The sequence below is a fragment of the Lithobates pipiens genome, unplaced genomic scaffold (assembly GCF_037356315.1).
Source record: "Lithobates pipiens isolate NorthernLeopardFrog02 unplaced genomic scaffold, aLitPip1_a1.2 Scaffold_1, whole genome shotgun sequence".
Taxonomy (NCBI): domain Eukaryota; kingdom Metazoa; phylum Chordata; class Amphibia; order Anura; family Ranidae; genus Lithobates; species Lithobates pipiens.
The window spans coordinates 9,585,407-9,613,219 of NW_027507685.1; the positions used below are offsets into that span (position 1 = coordinate 9,585,407).

Below are 27,813 nucleotides of genomic sequence, written 5' to 3' on the forward strand. Positions count from 1 at the left end.
TTTTATAACACATTGTAATTGAATGACTGAATAACTCAGCTGGTAAAAATAATTATTTTTCATTTCAAGTTCTGCCTAAAATAAAATACGGTAAACATATACGTAGTATTTGCACTGTGTATTAAACCCGCATTACACAAATATAATCATTTCAGGGCTACCAATACTTTAAGAAGGACATCCAGTTAAATCCTTGATCTCTTTTTCTTTTCTTACAGGTTGTAATCCTTGGCAAACACACACGGGGCTACCATTATATGCTCGCTAACCTGGTAAGAACACGTACACTAAAAACCAGTGCTGTGTATTGCTTTTGTATTGACGGAGACTGAGTTAATCGCAAAAAGATAGGAAGCAGTGAAAATTTCTTTCCCAGGATTCCTGAGAATAATTTGCAAATATAAGAATATGAAATATTACTCTTCGCCTCCTTCTTTCGGTATTACATTATTGAAATGAGCTGTCTGCCTTTTGCTGCACACTATCTGCAACATCTTTTGAACAATAAAACAAAGAATGGGCCAATTTGTCCTCTGTTTACTCACATGATTTGGACATATGGAACATTTTCCCCTTTTCTTTTGTGTAAAAAAAATACTTTTAGGTTTTAGACAAATTAGGGGTTGTTTTCCCTGACAGATCTGTAGCTTTGCAGTGCCTTATCTGTAGTCTGCTAAAGTTGATCTTCCTCTCTTATGAACTGTCACAAACTGTCACCGATATGGTGTTGTGACAGATGCTCATCAGAATGTTCTCTATAGAACTGTCTGGAATTGTGTCAAAACAATCGAATTGTAGGCACTGTGCAGAGTATGATGAACCTGTACAGCACAGATCGTTATTGTTCTGCGGGAACCTATGTGCCTGGATTGTCAGAATAAATTTGTCTAGGAGGTAATAACTGGCCCATAATAAGGATCATACATGTCATACCAGGTAAACTGATTCTGCATGGATCTTTTTCATTCACAAATGTTAGTAATATATAAGTTCAAACAATGTATTTGAAGCAAAGCAGCATAGTACAGTATGTGAGAGTGCAGGATACATATAGAATATTATATAGCTTAATATTATTTGTACAGTTTGGAAACTCTAAGCCCACGTACACACGGTCGGAGATTTTGCCAACCAAATCCGTCGGATTTTGCCCGTCGGATTTAGTCCGACGGATTGTGTCCGAAACTGTTGCATACACACAGTCGGGCCAAGTTGGCGAAAAATCCGATCTTTCTGAACGTGATGACGTAATTTCGTTACGATGGGACTACATTCAGTCTAGTAGCCAATAGCTTTGATGTAGGAATTTGATCTGAGCATGCGTGGCACTTGGTCCGATGAAAATGCTCTACACATGATCGGATTAGGTCCGTCCGGCCCAGTTGGTCGGGAAATATTTCCAACATGTTGGAAAATTGGGTCGGACCGAGATTCGGACGGAATCAGTCCGATGCATACCACACACAGTCGGATTATCTGATGACACGGTCTGATAAGACTCATTCCGACAGATTCTCCGACCGTGTGTACAAGGGCTAAGCCCTTGTACACACGGTCGGACATTCCGACGGAAAATGTCCGATCGGACCATGTTGTCGGATAATCCGACCGTGTGTGGTCTCCATTGGACTGTTTCCGTCGGAATATCCGACCGACAAAGTTTTAGAGCTGGGCTGTAAAATTTTCCGACAACATGATCCAATCGGACTTTGTCCGATCGTTTGTAGAGAATTCCGATCGGACAAAGTGCCACGCATGCTCAGATCAAATTCCTAGACCAAAGCTATTGGCTACTAGCCTGAACGTAGTCCCGTCGTAACGAAATAACGTAATCACGTCCTGAACGATCGGATTTTCCGACAACTTTGTCCGACTGTGTGTATGCAACACCAGTTTCGGACAAAATCCGTCAGACAAAATCCAATGGATTTGGTTGTCGGAATGTCCGACCGTGTGTACAAGGGCTAACAAAATATTATTTTGTAAATATTTTTTGTAAAGCAAGAGATACTTTGTAGGAATATATACATAGCTACAAAATACATAATATATACAGTATATATGTGTGTGTGTACGTGTGTTTGTGTGTGACCTATAAGGTAGGTAACAATGTGCAAGATACACTAGCTCACGGTAGCCACTAAATGATTCTCTTATTTTACTCACTTAAGTAAATTGGGGGGGGGGGGATTCGGGGGTAGGGAAAATATGCAGTTGAAATAGGGGGAAAATAAGTGGCTGTATTTTGCCTTGGTGAACTGCCTAAGAGTTACTGTGGCTGTAATCCCAAGGGTAAAGACATAGGAGGTAGTGAGCCTACAGATGTTCAAATGATGATGCAACACAATCTATTTGCAATTTTTTTATTCACATTTTTTAATAGAATTCAGTTGGGAAATTTGTGAAAACCTCAGTGAAAATTGTGTGAAACTTGAATAAAAACACAAATACTAAATGTTCCTACAATCAAATTAATTAACCCCTTCCCCACCCCGCCTTGAATATGCTGCTGTTTACCTCCCTTCTTATGATCCCTTCATTCATTAAATCATTCTTCCTCTACTTCCTCAATTGTGAGAGAAGAGGGGGTCCTCTTAAATGTAAACACAGCAGTACATTTGTGATTGCTGTAATTATCCATCATAGTGTTTACAAGGCGCAGAGCCCCTCTGACTAGCTCTGTGCATTTTTCCTGTGATCTGTGCTGCCTAATGACAGCATAATCATATGCATTTTTGTGCATCCCTGGCACTAGCACAGGTAGTGAACAAAACTCCAGAAATGCACATCAGCCTACCTGCCATTGTTTTTCACAGGGAGGTAGTAAGGTAGTTAAAATGCTGGTGCTGATATTAACAGAGAACACTTTTTCCATCTAAAGCCATTTTTTTAAAAAGGGACCAAATCTGCAAAGCGTAGAAAAACCTGACCTGGGTTTGAGCAGTTTAATCATTTTTGTTTCAGTTATGCAAGGGTAATTTTTTTTAAAGTGTTTGTAGCCCTAAAAAAAAGAAAAAGAGAAACACTGTTTGCTTATAGCAGATTAATCTAATCTGCCCCTATCTGGTAAAAAACCTGGCTGATCCTGACACTTCCTGTGTCCCCGTCTGTGAGCTGACCATGATAATCAAGGCTGCTGATCCCTGACTACTCTGGTGGTTAGCTTGTGTGCCTCTGTCATTTGCAGCCCTACTCTATCCCCCTCACCCCCTCCCTCCCTGTCTGTCAGCTCCCATGTCTGTGTCTTTGTGTCGGCCCCCCTGCCGCTCTTTAAAAAAAAATTACCAATTGTCACTGCCAGCCCCTCTATTATACCTAGTCATAACACACAAGGTAAATGTTTTTCTAAAAGGAAGCTTGTAAATACCATTTAACAAATATCTTGAGGCCACTCACAAGACTCCCAGCTGGTCTTCTACTCCAATCCAGGGCTACTGCAGGAGGGGCTGAGCAGCCACGTGACCACCCCAGCTAACGTCAAAGGGACGAATCTCAAATTTGTACGAATTTCCCTAAATTCGTACGTTCAGGAGGATCCGAAATACGAATTGCCATGCATCCGAATTTTGTACGAAATACGAAATTTTGTTTTCGAATCCCCAGGAGGAAGTCAGCACAGCACAGGGATGGTGGGAGCCCCTCATCTAACGAAAATTCGTATTTCGGATAGGAAATTCTTCAACGGAATTTCGGATAAAATTCGTATTTCGGATAAAAACCAAACTTCCAGTAGCGTCGACTGTCATATTGAGGTATATTTTTGCCTTTAAATTCATCGTAAAGAACGTTCGTACAAGTTAACGAACCTAATGACAATTCGTATTTTGTACGAATTGAAATTGAATTTCGGACACGAAATACGAAGTACGAATTAATTGCAATACAAACCGTAACGCAACGGAACAAAACAAATTTATTGACGGCACCCATGTCTACAAGCAACACATTTTTTTTACTATTGTGGGACATAGAGCATGTTCATATTTGAGCAAGAAGTTCATCCAATTTATTTAATCTCATTTTTTCAACTGGACTCTGCACGTCTATTCATATACTGATACACATTGTTTTATTGTTAATTCCTTTATTGCAGAGGATTATTCCACATTTTAAACAAATTTATCACTAGGCACATTGCCAGCGCTGTTTCATTTTAGGATTAGTTTCCTATGACATCACCTTTACAGCTTCAGGAAGCCAAGATTTACAAAGGGGTTGATTTACTAAAGGCAAATAGACATGCAGTTGCTCCAAAGCTTAGTAAATGGGGTAACGCTTCACTTTGCAAAGAATACCCTATCACGTTCAAAGAAAAAAAAATAGCATTTTTTCTTGCACATGAATGGTTAAGATGATGAAATTCAGCAGAGCCTCTGCTTAGTAGATCTGGAGCAACTGCACTTGTAGAGTGCAATTGCACTTTGCAAAGTGCACAATCTATTTGCTTTTGGTAAATCAACCCCTATATGTCTGCAATCTGCTGACATTTGTCTGTACAATGAAACAATGGGGATGATTTACCAAAGGCAAAATGCAAAGTGCTGTTGCTCCAGATCTTAGAAAATAAGGTAAAGCTTCACTTTATAAAGAATACCCAAGCACATTCAAGGGAAATAAAAAATACAGCATTTTTGCTTGCACATGATTGGATGATGGAAGTCAGCAGAGCTTTTGCTCATTACTAAGCTCTGGAACAACTGCTCTTGCAGGGTGCAACTGCACTTTGCAAAGTGCAAAGTCTATTTGCTTTTAGTAAATCAACCCCTATGTATGTGTATAGAAAATGTAAATGCACACTTCAGCTACCATTTTAAAGAGGTTGTGTCCCAATAGAATGCAGTATTTTCACTGAGAAAATGCAAGCATTGACCAGACAATATTCCATCTGTGATATACAGTTAGGTCCATATATATTTGGACACAGGCATAATTTTAGCTTTTTTCAGGTATTTACCAAAATATATTCAAGCTATAGTTAAATAATGAATATGGGATGAAAGTGCACACTCTGGTTTAATTTGAGGGTATGTACATCCAAATTGGAGGAAGAGTTTAGGAATTACAGCTCTTAAGAATAGCCACCCTCCGTTTTCAAGGGCTCAAAAGTAATTGGACAATTAAATCAAAAGCTATTTCATGGCCAGGTGTGGGCTCCTTCATTATTTCTTCAACAATTAAGCAGGTAAAAGGTCTGGAGTTGATTCTAAGTGTAGTATTTGCATTTGGAATCAATTGCTGTAAGCCTACATCATGTGTTCAAAGAAGCTGTCTATTCAAGTGAAAGTCTTCAAAAACTAAACAAATCCATCAGAGAGCTAGCGGTAACGTTAGGAGTGGCCAAATCAACATTTTGGTACATTCTGAGGAAAGAAAAACGTACTGGTGAGCTCAACAACCTAAAAAGCCCTAGATGTCCATAGAAGACAGCAGTGGTGGATGATCGCAGGATCCTCTCTATGGTAAAGAAAAACCCATTCGCAACATCCAGACAAGTGAAGGACACTCTCCAGGAGGTGGGCGTATCATAGTCAAAGTCTGCAATCAAGAGAAGACTTCACGAGGGAAAACACAGAGGGTTCACCACAAACCATTCCTAAGCCTGAAGAATTGAAAAGCCAGATTAGATTTTGTATAAAAATAAATCTAAAAAAGACAGACCAGTTCTGGAAAAGCATTCTGAGGATGGATGAAACTAATATTAATCTGTACCAGAATGATGGAAAGAAAAAAGTGTGAAGAAGGCTTGGAACAGCTCATGATCCAAAAAACACAATGTCATTTGTAAAACATGGTGGAGGCAGTGTGATAGCATGGGCATGCATGGCTTCCAGTGGCACTGAGTCATTGGTGTTTATTGATGATGTGACAGAAGCAGCCGGATGAATTCTGCAGTGTTTAGAGATCTACTGTCAGCCCAGATTCAGCCAAATGCCGCAATGTTAATTGGATGGCGCTTCACAGTACAGATGGACAATGATCCAAAGCACACTGCAAAAACAACCCAGGAGCTTTTGAAGGAACAGAAGTGGAATATTCTGCAATGGCCAAATCAGATACCTGATCTCAACCCAATTGAGCATGCATTTCACTTGCTGAAGGCAGAACTAAAGGCAGAAAGACCCACAAACAAAGAAAAACTGAAGACAGCTACAGTTAGAGCCTGGCAAAGCTTCAGAAAGGAGGAAACCCAGTCTTTGATAATGTCCATGGGTTCCAGACTTCAGGCAGTCATTGCCAGTAAAGGATTCTCAACAAAATATTAAAAAATGAACATTTTATTTATAAAATATATTCATTATATTTGAGCCCCCCCACCCCCGAAAATGAAGGGGCTGTGCATAAAAATGGTTGCAGTTCCTAAAATGTGTACTTATATTTATTTTTAACCCCTTGAAATAAAGCTGACCATTTGCACTTCAAATTAATTTGGATTGTTTCATGTTAATTTTATTCTGGTGGAATACAGAGCCAAAAGTATTACAATTGCACCTGTGTCCAAATATATATGGACCTAACTTTATAAATGCATTGGGGAGCACAGGTCGGTAATTGCTGTTTTATGTCAAAGTGGTCAAAATAATAAAATCTTCCCACAAACATACATTTTTTTTATTTTTTTACTTTTGACATTTATTTAATAGGGTAGCTGAAATAGCAATGATGTGTAAATGATGATAATCAAACCCTCTTAAATTATTTTCACCTTTCAACAACTTAGAGATGTGAGAACAATGGAAAACATTTTGTGGTTACCGTCTAGGGTTTATTGCACATTACACTTTTTTGTGTCATTTAATAAGCTTGAATATGAAAAGTGATGGTTAATTTGTTGCTATGTGTTAATGAACATTCACAAGTATTTTTAGTAAACAGTGCTCAGTTATGTTTTACTACTGTATAATTATTATTATGCTAAACAAGCTGACAATAAGCATTATATATGAGTGTCTGAGGAAGAATTGTCTGTGCTGCTTTATACCAGCTAAACACATTCTCTATTCATAGTATGGAAGACTGAAAGGGGAAATATGAATAGTTGCTAAGGTGTAGCATAGGCTGATATAATTCTTTATTCAGCATTTTTTTTTTTAAAGACGCCAACGCAGTTTGTCTTGTGTAACAGTAAACAACCTGAGTGCTATTTTTCAAAAAAATATCAGCAAACACCTTCACGAACACCAATTAGCCGTAACCATTATATGCGCAAATGTGGGTCTCTGCAAAACATTTTTCAGAATATATCAGAATAATGGCTAAAATTGAAATTAAACAAAATTGGCTTTGAGTCATTTTTTTTATCCTTATTTTTCGTTTTTAGAATTCCATATTCAACCTTAGGCTACAAAGATGAAAAATCATCGTCAATATTTAAAAAATCTGCTGTTTTTATTGAAATAATACCCGTTGATCATGGCATGCAGAGTGCATTTAAAAAGACATATTATACATGTGCCATTTTTAATAATTACCCAAATGAAAAATTGAAAAACATTGATATTTATTTATTTATTTGTTTTAGCCCTGACATGAAATAAAAAAATAAAAATAAGTGAATGGTCATTATCTGTTTCCTTTAAGCCCTTGTACACATGGTCGGACATTCCGACGGAAAATGTCCTATCGGACCGTGTTGTCGGATAATCCGACCATGTGTGGGCTCCATCGGACTTTTTCCGTTGGAATGTCCGACCAACACAGTTTGAGAGCTGGATATAAAAAAATTTCCGACATGATCCGATCGGACTTTGTCCGATCGTTTGTAGAGAATTCCGATCGGACAAAGTGCCACGCATGCTCAGATCAAATTCCTAGATCAAAGCTATTGGCTACTAGCCTGAACGTAGTCCCGTCGTAACTAAATAACGTAACCACGTTCCGAACAATCAGATTTTCCATCAACTTTGTCCGACCGTGTGTATGCAACACCAGTTTCGGACAAAATCCGACGGAGTTTGTTGTCAGAATGTCCGACCGTGTGTACAAGGGCTAAGAGCTTTAGCCTCGGTTCACAGGAGATGCGGTGTGAATTCACAGCAGATTTGCTGTGGATTTGGCACCGCATCTAAATCGCAACCCCTCCATGCGAACCGATTGCAGAGTGTATGTTAAATTAGAGGAAAAAAGAGAGAAAAACTGCGCTAAGGTGAAACATAAAAATTTGTCATATGTGATACTCTTAAACACGACAGATTTGGCTGCAGCTTGACTGTGTCACATAAATACAGAAAAACAAAACGAGAAATAATAAGCCACGCTAAATCACACAAACATCAAATGTGCAAAAATAAGAAGTGAATCGTGGACTGTTAGTAGCCTCTACACATAAATTGATATACACTTATGTCATAAATAGTGAGATACATATATGTGTTATAAACTCAGGCCATGCAAATCACTTATTCCTTGCAGTATAAGATCAAGTTGCATGTACCTATAATAATACAAACTCTAAAAAACACCCAGTGTGTGAATTGCAAGTCCGTATATATAGATCACAAAAAACTCCTTTCAAAAACTGTGAATAGAGTCCTCCACAAATGAACCATAAAAAATACACTGCTGAGTCCAATTAAATAGTGCTTGATCCACCACCAAAAAGCGATTAAATTTGCCGCTTACCAGAAAGACCTATGGATATAGCCTCGTCTTCCAGCCAAGAGGGGTCCTCAGTGTTCTCCTTGCGTCACCACTCCAATAAGGGTTATGGAGAAAACACTCCCAGAGGTCTTTCTCATAGATCCAGAGGGACTCAGGATAGGAACATCAAAGCCATGGAAGAAAGATAGAACTCCAAATAGTGTAAAACCCTTTATTACTAAAGATAAAGAAATAAAATTGCACTTACAGTGTATGAAAGGTCAAAAAAGCCTTGAGTCCGTTACGCCGGCCGGACGCATACGGACAGACCCGTTCTCCTGGAACCGTTACAAACACGAGGTGACGTTTAGCGTATCGCTGTATGTTAAATTAACTACGCCCCGCAATCGGTTTGCAAAACGCAGCACGATTTGAAGAATTGAATCGGATGGGTGTGAACACCCAAGCGATCCGATTCTGCTGTGGACAAAAAAAGGGTCCTGCACCAGTTTGGAGCGAATGTGGTGCGATTTGAGCCTTACAAATCCCACCCCAGAGACACCACATGTAATTCGCACATGAATATGCTGCAATTCCTGTGAAAATTACATGCCATTACAACAGTGTGAACCCAGGCTTAAACACATTACTGGCTACATCTTCACTCTGGAAAAATATCTTTAACCGCTATAGCCCCTAGTCTGACCAGAGCACTTTTTGCGATTCAGCACTATGTCGCTTTTACTGACAATTTGCGCGGTCGTGCGACGTTGCATCCAAACAAAATTGACGTCCTTTTTTTCCCTCAAATAGAGCTTTCTTTTGGTGGTATTTGATCATCTCTGTGGTTTTTATTTTTTGCACTAAACAAAAAAGTGCAACAATTTTGAAAAAAACTCAATATTTTTTACTTTTTGCTATAATAAATATCCCCCAAAAATATATAAAAAAAACTTTTTTCATCAGTTAAGGCCAATGCATATTCTTCTACATACTTTTGGTAAAAAAAATTGCAATAAGTGTATATTGATTGGTTTGCGCAAAAGTTATAGCGTCTACAAAATAGGGGATAGATTTATAGCATTTTTATTATTGACTTTTTTTTTTACTAGTAATGGCAGCGATCTGCGATTTTTATTGTGACTGCGACATTATGGCGGACACGTCAGACAATTTTGACACATTTTTGGCATTAATGCAGCGATCAAAAATGCATTGATTACTGTAAAAATGTCACTGGCAGTGAAGGGGTTAAGTGCATCCTAGTGTGTGTTCTAACTGAAGGGGGATGGGGACTGTGGAGGGAAGATAACAAATTGCTGTTCATACTCTGTATGAACAGACAATCTGTCACTTCTCCCCTCAGAGAACCGCAAACTGTGTATTTACGCACACAGTTCTCGGTTCTCCGTGTCTCAGCTGCAATCACGGGAGCCGGGCACACTCATCGGCTCAGGGGTCAAGCGGCAGTAAAGGGGTTAGGTGCGTCTTAGTGTGTGTTCTAACTGAAGGGGGATGGGAACTGTGGAGGGAAGATAACAAATCGCTGTTCATATTCTGTATGAACAGACAATCTGTCACTTCTCCCCTCAGAGAACCGGAAACGGTGTGTTTACGCACACCGTTCCCGGTTCTCCGTGTCTCAACTGCAATCGTGGGAGCCCGGCAGGGATCAAGACCGCTGGGCACTCTCATTGACTCAGGGGTCAAGCGGGGGGTGCCCCCTAGTGGCCACAGGGCGAAGCCACATTAAATAACAATGTTTCGCCCTGCGGCGGCTGGTCGGCAAGTGGTTAAAGGGCTAGTTCACCTTTACCCAAAAAAAACTGCTTATGTAGATAAGGGGCGTCTGTAGACAAAAACAAACCGTGCAGCTCTGACTAAAGTTGAATAATGCCGTTGCTAGAGGTGTAGGCCTTTTACATACCTCATGAGGCTTGAATGGAAAAGCTCCTAGGATGTTGCTGATATTGCCAAGAGAAGCTGTTACTATTCACCTTCCCCAACTCAGGAGCGAGCTCTTAAATGCTCACCTCAGAGCAACTGCATCAGGGAAGAGAAATCACAAGTGAGGGGGTTTGAATCAGAGAAAGGGCTCCCTCCTGTGATGGTGAACAGTAACAGCTGGGTATCTCTTAAGTAACATCCTTAGAAACATCCTGGACGTTTTTCCATCAGGCTTCATGAGGTACGTAAATGACCTATAGCAATGACATTTTTCCATTTTGGTTAAAGCTGCACAGCTTTTTTTTTTATCTACAGGTATCCCTTATCTGCATGGTCAGTTTTTGGTAAAGGTAAACAATGTCACTAAGACCCCTTTCACACCACGCCTCCCATAACGTCAGCGGTAAAACGCTGCTATTTTTAGGTGCATTTTACCATTGGATTTGCGGCACATTTTGGCCCCCCGCTAGCGGCCGAGAAAGGGTTAAAACCGCCAGCAATACTCCGCAATAGTGACATTTTGCTGGCGGTATTACAGCGGTGCCCCATTGATTTCAATGGGGAGCAGCAGTGAAAGAGTGGTAAACACACCTCTTCAAAGAAGCTGCTGGCAGGACTTTTCCTGATGTCCTGCCAGCGCACCGCTGCAGTGTGAAAGCCCTCGGGGCTTTCACACTACAGACAATGGTTCAGCTGTTTTAGGGCAGATTGCAGGTGCTATTTCTAATGCTATAGTGCCTGCAAAATGCCCTGGTGTGAAAGGGGTCTTAAATATTTTGTTAATAACATGGACACCATCTTTCACCATTATATGGGCTTCTCTCTTGGTGCTGAAAGTGCCTACTCTGATTTCACAGCTTTTCATAGTGTGCATTAGAAAATAAAGCAGATTCATCCAATAGCCCATTCATGGAGGCTCAGCATCACATGTGGGTAGGTGTTCTGCATGTAAAATGTTTAATAATGCCCAAGTCCAGACTACCATCCACCTATAAGGGCATGTTGATCTTTGCATTGCTCCACTCAAGAACCCCTTCACTCCACTGCTTAGTTACATCAGGGCTGAGGGTTCTTGAGAGAAATATGAATGCAGGGTGCTATGACATTTCCACATATCTATGAACCCCCCCAGCGGATTTTGTCCGAAACTTGTGTGGCATACACACAGTCGGACAAAGTTGTCAGAATGTCCGATCGTTCAAAACATGATGACGTTATTTCGTTACGATGGGACTACGTTCAGGCTAGTAGCCAATAGCTTTGGTCTAGGAATTTGATCTGAGCTTGCGTGGCACTTTGTCCGATTGGAATTCTCTACACACAATCGGACAAAGTCCGATCGGCTCATGTTGTTTGAATGTTTTATAGCCCAGCTCTAAAACTTTGCCTGTTGGATATTCCGACGGAAACAGTCCGATTGAGCCCACACACAGTCGGATTATCCGACAACGCGGTCCGATCGGACATTTTCCATCGGAATGTCCGACCGTGTGTACAAGGGCTAAGGCAGTTCCAAGAATGCAAGCCTTTACGGGGGAAAGAATAATCTGAATACACCATAATAATCAAATATGCTAAACAGTGTAAACCGCCCTGAAGGAGTCTGTCAGCAAGTAAATTATGTATCTACAGTGCTTCACTGTAAATCAAGTCAATGTGTGGAAACTACAGTCAATGAATTGGGGGACATCAGCCTCCATCAGAGTCTTCTGAAACACATGGCATTGCTAGTTGCCTGGCTATAATGCAGAGATGGCCCATGCTCTTTGATACCTGTAATCAATAATTCAGAACAAGAATACAGATCACAGAAAGTAAGTCTGTATCTGAATGTTAGCCCCAGATCAGTATAGAAAAAAGAGGGCCAATGTAGCATGACAACCCGACACCCAGCGGTTACAAGAACCATTTTCTCTTGTGCCAGGTTTCCTGTAATGCTCTAAATATGGATACAGATATCAATTTTTAACATGATTTGTTATATAGCATTTTCTGTTTCAAAGCTTTGTTAGTTTAGTTACAGCTAAATATAATCTCTTGTGGCCTATTTCAGGTCAAGAATCATTGGCTATGCCTGCTGCAGTGGATAGTTCATATGAACAAGTCTTTTTCAGAATGATCTAAACCAGGGGTGCCCAACCTTTTTAAGTGCGAGGGCCACTTAAGCAACTTGGTAACCCGTCGTGGGCCACAATAAGCCGAGCGCATGGATGACGGGTCACGGCTACTCTATACGCCCTCTGATCCGATCCACCTAGATGGAAGGGGATGAATTGGGTAGGGGCAATCATGTCAAAAGGGCCTAAACTGCTTTCACACTGATGTGCTGCGGTTTACTTACACCATGGGTGCAGTGTAGTGCACCTGTGTCTATCCTGTGGATTAATTGAACTTTGCCATAGACTCTGCCTGTGGCAAAAGCCAGTGCTGTACAGGAAGCATCGGCTTTTGGGGCTCTGCTCTGCAGCCACTTTCTACCTCTAACACCAGCTTCATTCACAACACTGATGCTGTGGTATGACGGGTCAGAAACCTGCGATCTGGACTTGCTAACCCACCATTCCAGAGCAGGAGGTCGCGGGCCACATCAGAGGGCTCCGCGGGCCACATGGGGCCCCCGGGCCACTGGTTGGCCACCCCTGATCTAAACACTAACACACATCCCTGGATATTATTGCTGCCCTCAAAACAAAAGCAAATAAGATCCATATTCATTTTTAGTTACGACATCTATTTTATAATGTGCAGGATTTCTTGAAATCAAAAACACTCTCTTCATGGTCTTTCTCAGAGAGTTTTTCTAACAGTTCATTTTGTGAATTGTATTCTATTCTGTCTTCCCTAAAAAACAGTTGCCTGGGTTCACATGAAACCCTATTCCTGTAAATTAAATATGAGGCTAGGCAGACTTTTGTGAATCACATCTACTGTAAGCAGTCATACTGAAAAATAATCGCATTTTTTTTAATAAAGAATGTTTGTAATATTATAGCTACAAGTGGAGTATATATTGTTGATAGATCGCCTATCCTAGTTATTGAATGTCTGCTAGTCTACAGGCAGCAGGCTAGGTAGTAAAACCCAAAAGTCCCATTGAAAGAATGATGGAACAAAATAGTGTTTGACACTGTAAAAATAAAATTTGTCTATGCCTGTATTATCCTTGGTTCATTCAAACCCTGCTATGCCATTCTAAAGGGGAGAAGTTAACATACATGTGTCGTTTCCTGATGGAGGTATGGGGCACAATAAAATATGTTTTTAAAGGGCATTTTTTTCCAAAGCAGGATGTTATTTGAGAAATGTAAAGGGTAAGCAGAAAAGTCTGATGGTCAAAGAGACTGCCACACATCATATTGAGTGTTCAATAGGAAGGTCTGGGAGGCAGGCCAGAACTCAACCCAATAAACACTGCTCAGTATTTGAATCCAGGGCGCTCTAAGTGTACAGATCCCTGGTCTTATTTCTTATTTCTCCCCCTCTCCCTGAACGGTTTCCAAAATTCTAATTGGAATTTGTTTTATAATATGTGAAGCACACAAAGCAAGAACATTGAAAACTCCAAGATGGAAGAACAGAGTTGGCAACCACTATAGGGAGTTGACACTGTTTGAGTAACCAAAACATATAAGAAGTCAGTTCTCAGGCTCTAGCTATAAATATATTTTCATTTTTTGTGACAAACTCTCTAAAACAATGTGAAACATTTTTCTTGAACAATGTTCTTATTAAACAAAATGTAATTTAAGTGGCTATACTGTATAGCTAAGTTTTTCATGCCAGTTTACCTTTCTTATACCAAGACTCTAAACTTATCATAGTATATGTGTTTTTATGTTTAGAATGACTAGAAAGTCTAGTTACGTTTTTACATTTAGAAAAAGGTAATGGCACCAAGTACAAATATCTAAAAACTGTAAATATATCACAACACCATGTGATCTGGTGGATACATGATAAAAGTAAAGTGTCGCGTCCTAAATTTAAACTTGGCCAAAGAGAACGTTTTTTATTTGGGCTATGGACATTCTAGGCACAGTTACAACAACTTTATTTAAAAATATATACATTTTATTTACAAAAACACTGAAAAAATACATAATCAATACACAAAATAATCATCAGTAATTGAAAAACTCATCCCCAATTGTGTTACCGCTAATAAAAATTTCAGAGTGATGTATGGTGTTTTTCCACCAAATATAGCACCTATATTTTATTAGCGGTAACACAATTGGGGATGAGTTTTTCGATTACTGATGATTATTTTGTGTATTGACTATGTATTTTTCAGTGTTTTTGTAAATAAATGTTATATATTTTTAAATCAAGTTGTTGTAACTGTGCCTAGAAAGTCCATAGCCCAAAAAAAAAAATTCTCTTTTCCCAAGTACAAATATCTAAATTGTCTAATGCTGCACCTAAAATTAGTGCTAATAACTCATGAAAAATTTCTTATAAAGGCGCAATTAACAAAGTAATAATAAGTGAAAATTCATAAACGGTGTAGATTCAATTAATGAAGTGCACAATAAAGAAATCTAAAAAGTCCAAAAAAACGGCACTGTGAACAATTCCTCTATATATGCTCCAACACCGTGCTTCTAAAGTGCTTTGCGCTCCAAAATCTCAGCTCAATAGTGCTTCACCCAAAGTGATAATCAAATGCGCTCACCAGATAGTTAGCCTCGGCCAACAAGTGACCATTAAGCGTGTGGTATAGGAAACTCCTTGTCTCATTGATTTAGCCCCTTCAGGAATCTCATCACAATCAATCATCCGTATTGTAATAAAAAAAACTATTCCAATCCAATATGCAATGGTATATTAACGTGACTTTCTTCAGCCTCATATATCCTCTAGTGAATACATCCAACTCACATCACAGGACTCTGTAGAATTGGCTCCGCCACAAAGAGCCAGAGAAGGCAGGGATAGTGTAATATTGTTTTTTTTTATTTCTTAAAATTATGCACAGTCCAGTACAAGATGCAGCAGGCATAAAAACGATTCAGGGAAAGCAGAAGCCGATCCATCACTGCTATGGGACTAACGGTATGCAGCGTACGTTTCAGCTACCCAAGCGGAAGTAGAGTACTCCTGTAGGTGTGTGTGTGTCAGGCCTCTCTTCAGTGCATTTCACGCTCAAGGGTATGTCATCAGCAAGTAAGCCTGACGCCATTGTAGCGGAATCTAAATACTAATGGATCCAACACCAATGGTCAGAATGAACCCAAAAGGATTCAAGCTTTGAAAAATCACAAAGAGAATTAAAATTTAAAAATTTGCCAAATAAAAAGAGGTTTCTGCTTACCCTTTACATTTCTCAAATTACATTCTGCTTTGGAAAAAAATGCCCTTTAAAAACATATTTTATTGTGCCCCATACCTCCATTAGGAAACTACACATATATGTTAACTTCTCCCATTTAGAATGGCATAGCACAGTTTGAATGAACCAAGGATATGTGATAAATGTTATGTCACATACAAGCATCTGGAATGGATGCGCAATGATGAGCTCAGGTCAGGGGCATTTTCTGAAAGCAGTGGGCCCGTATGCAGAATCATAATAAGTTGGGCCCCCACAGCTGAAGAAAAGTGTGGCGCAAAGAGCTGCAGCAGAAGTTGGGTGTGATTTTCATTGCGCTGAATACTGGCTGAGGCTTAAAGGAACACAGAGTGCAGGAGTTCAATAGTAAGTGATGCAAAGGTTCAGGAATAATTTCAACAAAGTTCCCAGAAGCTCAACAGTAATTTTACAAACTGTCACCTGATTTCAATCACAGTGAAATCCCTTCTTTCTGAGATTGCTAGTGGGAACCAAGTGAGTCATCTTCCTCCAGATGGTGGGTGGGGCTAGCAGGACTGTGATTGGCTTTAGCAGTGGCCAATGACAGCCCCCCCCCCACAGCAGAACAGCCCCCAATCTCTTCCCCATCACAAAAGATGACAATCGCATCTACAGCAAAGAGAACCAAACAATGTTTCTTATCTTTTACAATGTGTGGGAGCACAGTGCCTTCCCCTCAGTGCAGGTTCGGCATGGGAAATTCTGAAATTGGAATGTATTAGTGTCTCACTGACACTTCCCTGCACTGCTCTGCTAATGGGAAGGAGTCGAATGCTGACAAAAGAGGCTTTGTGTGCCGCTGGCGGCACCAGTGTCGGGGGTTGCCTACCCCTGTTCTAAGGCTAAGATAGTAAACGCACTATCACATTTTTTTGTTTATATCAAATATCACCTTAGCTGGTTATACTTCCTTGCTTTTTCAGTCATCGCCGGAAAGCTTAGTAAGTTGAGTAAGCTTTTGTGTTTTGACTGAGAAGTATATTCAACCATTTTATTTTATGTTTAATTTGATTTTGTAACTTCTGCCACTAAGAATGGTTTAATATACTGAATCAAGTTTAAAATGTTTACAAACCTATATTATAAAATGAGCATTACAGAATGAAAATGCTTTGCAGTAGCACAGCCTGGGTGCCTCTTACTGCGTTGCCATATTTTGTCATTCACTTATAAATCATGCTAACATCACTGCTGTGGCTAACAATGATTAAGCCCTTGTACACACGGTCGGAGAATCTGTCGGAATGAGTCTTATCGGACCGTGTCGTCAGATAATCCGACTGTGTGTGGTATGCATCGGACTGATTCTGTCCGAATCTCCGTCCGACCCAATTTTCCAACATGTTGGAAATATTTCCCGACCAACTGGACCGGACGGACCTAATCCGATCATGTGTAGAGCATTTTCATTGGACCAAGTGCCACGCATGCTCAGATCAAATTCCTACATCAAAGCTATTGGCTACTAGCCTGAATGTAGTCCCATCATAACGAAATTACGTCATGAAAGATCGGATTTTTCGCCAACTTGGCCCGACCGTCTGTATGCTACAGTTTCGGACACAATCCGTCAGACTAAATCCGACGGGCTTGGTTGGCAAAATCTCCGACCGTGTGTACGTGGGCTAAGTCAAGTATTCAGTGCTTAACTGTACACCTGTTAATATAAGTATATTAACACGATTACTTTGATATTTGATAGTGACTTGTAGATTAATTTAATAATCAGGATTTTGTGTACCCAAGTCTTTTACTGGTTGCACTTCTTCATCTAGTCCTTGCCTGTATATAACCTTAATGAGATTCATTCTCTATGAAATCTATAAATTATTTTTGTGATTTAGTAAAGTAAGCAGCAACCCCTCATATGTAATACCATGGCAATAAAAAATAAGATGTTCGAGTGCAATAGTACATTGTACTAGAAAGACTGGAAAACAGTTTAAGGTTATGGACAGTTGACCAGTAGTTTGTAATTGTTTTATAAAGATAAAGGTATATATGTGGACCCAATATGGGGTCATTTTACAGGACTGCAAGGCTGGGATGTTCAAATAGTCACTTTTTTCTGAAAGTGAATTTTAACAGTTAAAGCTGTGTTGTCTAGTTGTCTTCTATAGAAGCTCACTTACACAATACTAATTTCTGTGTATATTGTGAACTATAACCAAGCACCTAGACAAAGGAAAATATTTTTTAAACAGAACTAACACCCACTAGCATCAGCACCCTATGCATTTAGAAAATAATCTATAGAGTGGCATCCTTCAGCAACACAGCCGAAAGGAAGGGCACAGTAGCATGCATGATTGCATTGCCTGCTGCAGAGTGATTGGACTCTTAGCCTGAACAGAAAAGTGGCCGAAGGGTTTGCACTGTTAACATATAGGCTCTGAAAGCCCCTCCATGTTTTTTTTTCTGAGTTATTTCCTGAAAGCAAATAGGTAGATTACTCTTTTGGGGATGAGGGCTGATGTGATTGGTGTGAGTACTTTAGATGAAAGCCCTTCAGATGCTATCCGCTGAGAACTTCAATGAAGAGTACTAACAATTTTGATGCAATTGTGCACAATTGGTTCACTAAATGATTTTACCTGCCTAGTGTGTGAGATCCTATGTGGAGATTACACAGTACACACTGTGCATTAGAAGTCCATGTTATGTGTAAAAGCTTTCAAGTGGCTTACTCTTCTAAATGGAATATTTGGAAACCCATTTGTTTAGACATCTTGGCATCAATATATATTATAGATCAAGTAATAACAATAAAGAGCATTTTTTTTAATATACATTTTTACATTTCAACCTAAAAGGATAGTTTTTTCCTGTTTATTTATACAATCCAGATGGCATATACTGTATTAGCTTTAAAAAGACGTTGCAATTTTCATTTTCATTATTGTAAAGCATCCACATACTGCACAGCATACATGGCTGCTTTTAGACGTTAATGGGCCCTGAGCAGACCAAGCATGCATAGCCCAGATCTGACCAATCATGAGAGGCCCAGAGCATATTAATCATGGGTGGGCTTCCTCCCAAGCACCACTACTATTACTGATCAGCAGTAAAATGTTCAATTTACATTAAAATGCCTTTTGTTAGTTTCATATACAGTAGTATATTTTTTAGCAACATTACAAAAGACGAGTCTCTAACACCCCTTTCACACTGCCAGAGTTCACACTGGAGCAGTACGCTTGCAGAACGTTAGAGAAAGTCCTGCTGGCAGCATCTTTGGGGCAGTGAAGGAGCGGGGTATACCCCGCTCCTAAAGCGCCCCTGCCCATTCAAATGAAAGGACAGCGCTGCCAAAGCACCTGCAAAGCAATTTTGCAGCAGCGCTTTTTGGGTGCATTTAACCCAATTTGACCGCTAGCAGGGGTTAAAAGCGCCCCGCTATCGCCCCAAACTATCACTGCTTTACCGCTAATGCCCTGCGTGGCTCAGTGTGAAAGGGATTTAATAGAGAGATACATGGTACAAGCAACACTTCTGTATGTATAGATCCCACTGTTTACATATGTAGAGGAAAAATAAAAGTCTGTCATGCACATCTTTTAATATAGTTCACATCTTTTTATATAATAGCTCTTTTATTATATCACCATTGTATAGAGAAAGAATACAAGACACTTTTTAAAACAAGGCTTCTCTCTCTCTCTCTCTCTCTCTCTCTCCTCTCTCTCTCTCTCTATATATATATATATATATATATATATATATATATATAAAATCAGTTACTCGCCAAGTGGTGAAACAGTAAAACATGAATAAGGGTGACAGCTTTAGCTGCATAGGGTGGAACCCTCAGAAACATGAACTTTTAATTGATCCAGAGAAAGGCACAGAAAAATGAAAAAGCATTGCTTAATTTGCTCTAAGGGTGAAATATTCATTCCTGATTCCCATAGGCAATCACATAATGGCCTAGCTATTCTGCAATTTTACTTCCTAATAATAGCAGTGGCCATTTATATTACCTCTCTAATAATTGTTCAATCCTGGCAAAATGATACTGAAGGAATATGCACATGATATACTGTCATTAGCTTAGACCTAGGGTTGGTAGGTGGTAGAGACTGTGGGGTTGCTTTACTAAAGGCAAATAGACTGTGCACTTTCCAAAGTGCAGTTGCACTGTATAAGTGCAGTTGCTCCAGAGCTTAGTGAATGAAGTAAATCTTCATTTTGTAAAGAATACACAATCGCATAGAAGGAAAATGTAAAAAGAAAAACTGCATTTTTGCTGGCACGTTGGATTGGATGATGGAAGTCAGCAGAGCTTTTGCTCATTTACTAAGCTCTAAAGCAATTGCTCTTGCAGAGTACAACTGCACTTTACAAAGTGCAGTCTATTTGTCTTTAGTAAATCAACCCCTATCTGTGTTTCTATACTACTGCAGCTGTACACCAGCCTTTGTACATTGGATTTTTGCTCCAACTAGTGTTAGTTCCCATTGGAGTGGTGGACATGGAACAACAGCCCCAATTGCACTGAGTACATAACAAACTTTAGAACAATATGATACAAACTCCTGGAAAATGAGTCTAACATGTTAGAGTAAATGTTCACTATATTAAATGCAGTGTAATTGTAATATAATTTCATTCAATGACAAAACACAAGTTCATTCATTTTGCAGGAATATAAAAAATGTTTTCAAATTATGGCAAGGTTCTCATTATTACAGAGAAACTACACTTTAGTGTAACATAACACAATGGTCTGTTAGATGCTGTATTATAAAACAAATGTCAAGATAGGCTGGACACGGCCCTTATTGCAACATTATATGGTTCTAGCCTTGGCAGACCATGATTAACAGATTTTTTATGTGTGGACAAGAAGATGGCTTTTGACCCCTCCTAACCAATAGTAATGTCCATAAGAAATCAAGCAACCTGGTTTATTGGTTAAACACCCATCTGGCCTACCTCATAAAAGGCATGTTAAAATGTCCTACATATCCTGGTTTTGTTACAAAAATTGATCCAGTCAGGAAATGATCTTTTTATCATTTTATTTTCTACAAACACAGGGGTTTACAGGCATTTCATTGGAGAGAGTCATGCACGGTGGAGCTAATGTCACTGGATTTCAGATTGTGAATAATGAGAACCCACTTGTCCAGCAGTTTGTACAGCGATGGGTGCGTCTGGATGAACGAGAGTTCCCCGAAGCAAGGAATTCACCATTAAAGGTATAGTATGCCTTTCTGACTGGCGTTTCTTAGTCACATATCCAACTCCTATGCATTATAATTAACAAAGCATGCGTATATCATTTTCCAGACACTTAACAAGTCTTAATTGCACTTTTTCTTAATTGTATTGTTTGTGAGTGAGCGGCACAAACTGCAACTTTTACCACTATCATAAGGAAAAATTTACACCACAGCTGTTTCGCCTTTTCTACTTAATCTGTATATTTATACAGGGAACGGGAGGGACTGCATGCCTAACGCTTTTCAAACACTTACAATAGTGAAACAGAGAACCATTCCTAATTTCATCACCACACTCTACTTAGTTCACCCAATCTGGCTAATTACTTTGGGACTGGGTATATCCTGGAAAGTCTGACACACTTGCTCCATCATTGTAGGTGATGACTTTGCTGTGTAACTGAATATATGTTAGGGTGAAAACTTTAAAAACACTTCCCCTTCAAGCATGGGTTATTACAAATAGTAAAATGTGACTAGTAATATATAACTGTGCAACCCTAATAAAAAACAATATAAAAGCAGCTACACAGGAATGTGACAAATATTCAAATAAGGTAGTGAAAAAATGTAGCGCTAAAAACAAATAGTGCAGTGATAATACCTAAAAAGTATTAATGCATACAGTATTTAAATACAAACTTTAAGAGTCCAAACAAGTGCAATAAATATGTATGTAGGACGGAACCATGTGAAATATAATCCTATAGTACCAGTACTATAAGAATAAATTGGTATGTGTAGAAGTCCAACAGTGAAGTGATGATTTCCCAATAGGAAAGAAAACTGGTGAAACCTTAAAGTGAAAAAAGAGATTGCGCACTTTTACCGGAACAGGTGGATCCGGATGTCAAGGACACTGAATCAAACAGGCATGGATATCCAGATGGATAAAAATGGTAAAATAGTGATCACATAAAAATAAAAGCAATGTGGAGAGCGATGACTTTGCTGTGTAACTGAATATATGTTAGGGCAAAAACTTTAAAAACACTTCTCCTTCAAGCATGGGTTATTACAAATAGTAAAATGTGACTAGTAATATATAACTGTGCAACTCTAATAAAAAACAATATAAAAGCAGCTACACAGGAATGTGACAAATATTCAAATAAGGTAGTGAAAAAATGTAGCGCTAAAAACAAATAGTGCAGTGATAATACCTAAAAAGTATTAGTGCATACAGTATTTAAATACAAACTTTAAGAGTCCAAATAAGTGCAATAAATTTGTATGTAGGACAGAACCATGTGTAATATAATCCTATAGTACCAGTACTATAAGAAAAAAATTGGTATGTGTAGAAGTCCAACAGTGAAGTGATGATCTCCCAATAGGAAATAAAACTGGTGAATCCTTAAAGTGAAAAAAGAGATTGTGCACTTTTACCGGAACAGGTGGATCCGGATGGCAAGGACACCGAATCAAACAGGCATGGATATCCAGATGAATAAAAATGGTAAAATAGTGATCACATAAAAATAAAAGCAATGTGGAGAGCGATATTACCATTTTTATGCCTGTCGGTTTCAAAAAACCAACTGTTTTTGACCTGCACCATTGGAGAATTCTCTCTCTTTTTTCCCATACATCATGGCTGGATGAGAGTTGGTGTTATTATTGGTCAAGCAGCTCCTTTAAGTTCGTTGGATACCGTGGAAATCTTCCCAGCCAAGAAGAGACGCCATTTGAGATCTGGGGTCCTCATCTCCATTCGGGAGAACTATCCATCTGGATATCCATGCCTGTTTGATTCTTTGTCCTGTTCTGGTAAAAGTGCACAATCTCTTCTTTCACTTCAAGGATTCACCAGTTTTGGATTTATTGCCTATCGGGAGATCATCACTTCACTGTTGGATGTCTGCACATACCAATTCTTTCCTATAGTACTGGTACTGTAGGATTATATTACACATGGTTCCGTCCTACATATATATTTATTGCACTTGTTTGGACTCTTAAAGTTTGTATTTAATACTGTATGCACTAATACTTTTTAGGTATTATCACTGCACTATTTGTTTTTAGCGCTACTATTACAAATAGTATACATTAGGTTCACAGGTAAAGTTGAGAGAAACATACACAGTGCACACTCCAGGAAGTGTGCTTCGATTAATATGCAAATGTGTATTCTGACTGTTGGGGATTGTGGAGAGCCCAGATTGGGGTAAACTAAGCGGGGTTTTTTTTAACTTTAAAACAACTAATCCTCAAAAGATTTCCCAATGCTGGCTGGAAACACTAATTATGCATTAAGCAGTACTTAGCCCTCTCTGGTGCAAGGGCCCATAGCAATTGTTATATTATATACACTATATTACCAAAAGTATTGGGACACCTGCCGTTACACCCACATGAACTTTAGTGGCATCCCAATCTTAGTCCGTAAGGTTCAATATTGAGTTGACCCACCCTTTGCAGCTATAACAGCTTCAACTCTTCTGGGAAGGCTGTCCACAAGATTTAGGAGTGTGTCTATGGGAATATTTGACCATTCTTCCAGAAGCGCATTTGTGAGGCCAAGCACTGATGTGGAAGAGAAGGCCTGGCTCGCAGTCTCCACTCTATATCATCCCAAAGGTGTTCTATCAGGTTGAAGTCAGGACTCTCTGCAGGCCAGTCAAGTTTCTCCACCCCAAACATCTATGTCTTTATGGACCTTGTTTGTGCACTGGTGTGCAGTCATGTTGGCACAGAAAGGGGTCATCCCCAAAAACCCTTCCCACAGAGAGCATGCAATTGTCCAAAATGTCTTGTTGTGCTGATGTCTTAAGCGTTCCCTTTACTGGAACTGAGGGGCCAAACCCAAACCCTGAAAAACAACCCCACACCATAATCCCCCCTCCACCAAATGATTTAGATCATTTCACAAAGCAAAGTCCATGAAGACATGGATGAGTGAGTTTAGGGTGGAGAAACTTGACTGGCTGGCACAGAGTCCTGACCTCAACTTGATAGAACACCTTTCGGATGAATTAGAGCGCAGACTGCGAGCCAGGCCTTCTCGTCCACATCAGTGCCTGACCTCACAAATGCACTTTTGGAAGAATGGTCAAACATTCCCACAGACACACTCCTAAACATTTTGGACGGCCTTCCCAGAAGAGTTGAAGCTGTTATAGCTGCGAAGGGTCGGCCAACTCAATATTGAACCCTATGGACTAAGGTCAGGATACCATTAAAGTTCATGTGCGTGTAAAAAGGCAGGTGCCCCAAAACTTTTGTTAATATAGTGTATATTTTAATATCTTGGTTGTTTCCTAACAAATAATCATATATGCCAGGGATATGCAATTAGCGGACCTCCAGCTGTTGCAAAACTACAAGTCCCATCATGCCTCTGCCTCTGGGTGTCATGCTTGTGACTGTCAGAGTCTTGCTATGCCTCATGGGACTTGTAGTTCTGCAACAACTTGAGGTCCGCGAATTGCACATCACTGATATAAACAATGTAATGTCCATCCCTACCTTTGTACCTAGTATAAAAAGTGTAATTTTTAAATATTGAATGCAGATTTTAATTGCACAGTTCATGTTTATAAAGGTAGTGTGTTAAATGATTTCTAATCCTATATTTTCTAACTAAATAAGAATGTGTATTAACAGTTAAGTAATTTCAGTAATGCTGCGTTGAATATGCATACTGTATTAACTGTAAGAATATTTAAATCTTTCAATTACATTTTATGGAGTCTTGATTGTTTAATTAAAGAAATAAAATGTGTACCCTTGCCTATCAAAATATACTAAAAAGCAATCAAAACAAATTAAGCTATCCTCTATTCTTCATATCCGCTGGGCTTAAAAATGTTCTTGAAATTACAAGTTTAGTTCATCTGTGATGGGCACTAATTATAATTATTTGACAAATTTGGTGAGTTTCGATAAGTTTTCAATATTACCAGGGCCGTCTTTAATATTAATTGGACCCTGGGCAAAAATTTTCTTGGGCCCCCCCCCCCATGCAATTTCTACCTGCTCTGAGACATACAATAGCAGCTAGACTTAAAATCAGTTTACTGTATCAGATCAGGCGGGAATTGTGATTGGTTGCCAGTGGTGACAGAATATCATTACTGCTTAATGACTGGTTGCTAGAGGTTATAGCACACATTACGGCTCACTGATTAGTTGCTAGAGGTAACAGCAAATGATTTCTGCTTGTTAATTGGTTGCTAGAAATAACTGTATAGTAATACTGCTCACTGATTGGTTGCTAGAGGTTACAGTACATCATCTCCTCACTGCAGGGGAGCGTAACATACATATGAATGCTGCCTTTGGTTACATATCAATGCCGCCGGCCGCAACTATTTATTAGTAATGCTGCTGCTATTTACATATGAATGCCGGTATTTACATGTAAACACAGGGTCTGCAGGTGATTCATCTGTACACAACAATAGGGCAGAGCTGGGCAGCACTTCACACTGAGATATGGGGACACAGCACAGGACTAAAACTTCAAGGGACAAGGGAATTTAAACTGGGATAGTTGGCAAGTATGAGGCAGCTGCTTTGGGCCCCACCACAATGACAGGGCCCAGGGCAGCTGCCCCTTTTGCCCTGCCTTAAAGACGGCCCTGAATATTACAGCCCAATAGATCAAAGCAAGGTGTTAACAATTTATATCAAAACTATGAAGTAATCAAACAGTTGCCAGTAGGTTTCCTGAGCTGATCAGTTCACTTACTTTTGCCTGGACGGTTGGTAAAATATTGTAAAAAAAAAAATACCTGAGAATCTATGTATGTAGAGGCAGCACAGGTTGGACACTGGTAAATAATGTATTCAGCCTTATTACTACACTAGCTTTTAGCAAGGATATCACGGATATTATGTGATATAAATGAAGTGTTTGGTGCTGGCATATGCAGTAGGGTGATGCATTAAGAAAATTATTGAAAATTAAAAAAAAGTTGTTAGAAGGTGGAGTTTTTGTTAGAAGAAACTTTGCAGGGGTGCTCAGCAAAAAAAGAAAAAAACTCCTTTATCTGCTTGCTAACATGTCTCTTAAATGCATACTACCTGCACATTGTGTACATTCTCATAAGATGCTGAAGAGTTGAGCCAAGTGCCATGAATTTGCAATAGCTTTGCATTATTATTAGCCAAAAATGCCAAGAAGGGAGATGCCAGATGTGGAAGAAGAATCAGAGAAGATGGCAGTGACGACAACAGAAAGTGTAGAGCTGTCTGAGGGCAACCTCCGAGATAGATTTTCCATAATTTTTGATTTTTGAGTAGTACTTCCACAACTCCCCTCCCTCCCCATCACAGCTTGGTCCCACTTGAAATTCTTCAATATTAAAACGTGCCAGATGTATTAAACAGCTGCACTCTTTAACCACAGAAATGTTATGCTAATGGTAAAAACATCTAAATGGTTGGCTAATGCGCTTCGAGGGTTATCCTCTTCATCAGAGCCTTAGAGGGCCAAATCTAGTCTCTGTTTACATGTATAAAAGTAGATATAAATAGAGAAAGCTGGATGGGTAGTGTACCACTACATGATGGTATAGTGTCGCGGGCGAATTCTCTTTCGCTATAAGGGGTATCTTTCCACATCTCATCACTCTCAGTACCATAGGGATGGTGTGTAGATGCTGTCTATTGATTGCCGTTGGTCTCAAAACCCCGGTGGTTGGTTCCGGTATTGCAAGCCAAAGGTCTAAGGATGTGTATCCATGTCCTTGTTAGGCTATGCTGAACGACTCCCCTGCACTGTGGCTGTGTGCTGTCTCCTACCAGGCTACAGCCATGTTGTGCTTCTGGATTCCCGATGGAGTGGGAGTGAGCTACTGCGCAGTATGGGCGTGTGACCTTGATATAGGAAGTCTTCCTTCCTAAGAAGGAACGCTTCTTGTTTTCGTGTAGCCTAGTAGGAGACAGCACACGCACACAGCCTAAGAGCAGGGGAGTCATTCAGCATAGCCTAACAAGGACATGGATATACATCCATAGACCTTAAGCTGCAATACCGGAACCAGCCACCGGGGTTTTAAGACTAACAGCAATCAATAGATGGCCCTACATCTGCACACCATCCCTACGGTACTGAGAGTGCTGAGATGTGGAAAGATACCCCTTACAGTGAAAGAGAATTCTCCCGCAACACTATACCACCAACGTAGTGGTACACTAACCATCCAGCTTCCTCTATCTATATCTACTTTTATACATGCAAACACAGACTAGATTTGGCCCTCTAAAGCCCCGTACACACGAGAGGACTTATGTCCGACAGACTTCCGAAGGAGTTCTGCCGGAGTTCTGCCGGAGTTCCGACAGAGTTCTGACGGACTTTTCGGCTGAGCGGACTTGGCCACACACAATCACACTAAACTCCGACGGATTCGAACGTGATGACGTACGACTGGACTCGAATAAGGAAGTTCATAGCCAGTAGCCAATAGCTGCCCTAGCATCGGTTTTAGTCCGTCGGAATAGCATACACACGAGCAAATTTTTCGAAGTGACCGGGTCCGGCGGAGTTCCATCAGAAAAATTTGAAGCATGTTCCATATTCTAAAGTCCGTCAGACTTTGGTGAATCAAAAGTCCGTTGCAGCCCACACACGATCGAATAGTCTGACGGAATCAGTCCGTTGGACTTTGGATGTTGAAAAGTCCGCTCGTGTGTACGGGGCATAAGGCTCTGATGAAGAGACTAACCCTCAAAATGTGTTAGCCAACTATCTGAGTA

The 27,813-nt window shown here is 39.8% G+C and overlaps 1 protein-coding gene across 4 annotated transcripts in view; it reads left to right on the plus strand.

Moving 5' to 3' along the window:
• Window positions 1–27,813, plus strand: part of GRIA3 (glutamate ionotropic receptor AMPA type subunit 3) — a 388,948-nt gene that overhangs the window by 291,694 nt on the left and 69,441 nt on the right. For all 4 annotated transcript variants that reach the window (XR_013272428.1, XR_013272422.1, XM_077478276.1 and 1 more), the window contains exons 5-6: window positions 219–272; window positions 20,920–21,081. Coding sequence is in view for 2 of the 4 variants with exons in the window: in XM_077478276.1 (XP_077334402.1) it covers window positions 219–272; window positions 20,920–21,081 (216 nt within the window). In the remaining 2 variants the exon portion in view is untranslated. The remainder of the gene's footprint in view (window positions 1–218; window positions 273–20,919; window positions 21,082–27,813) is intronic.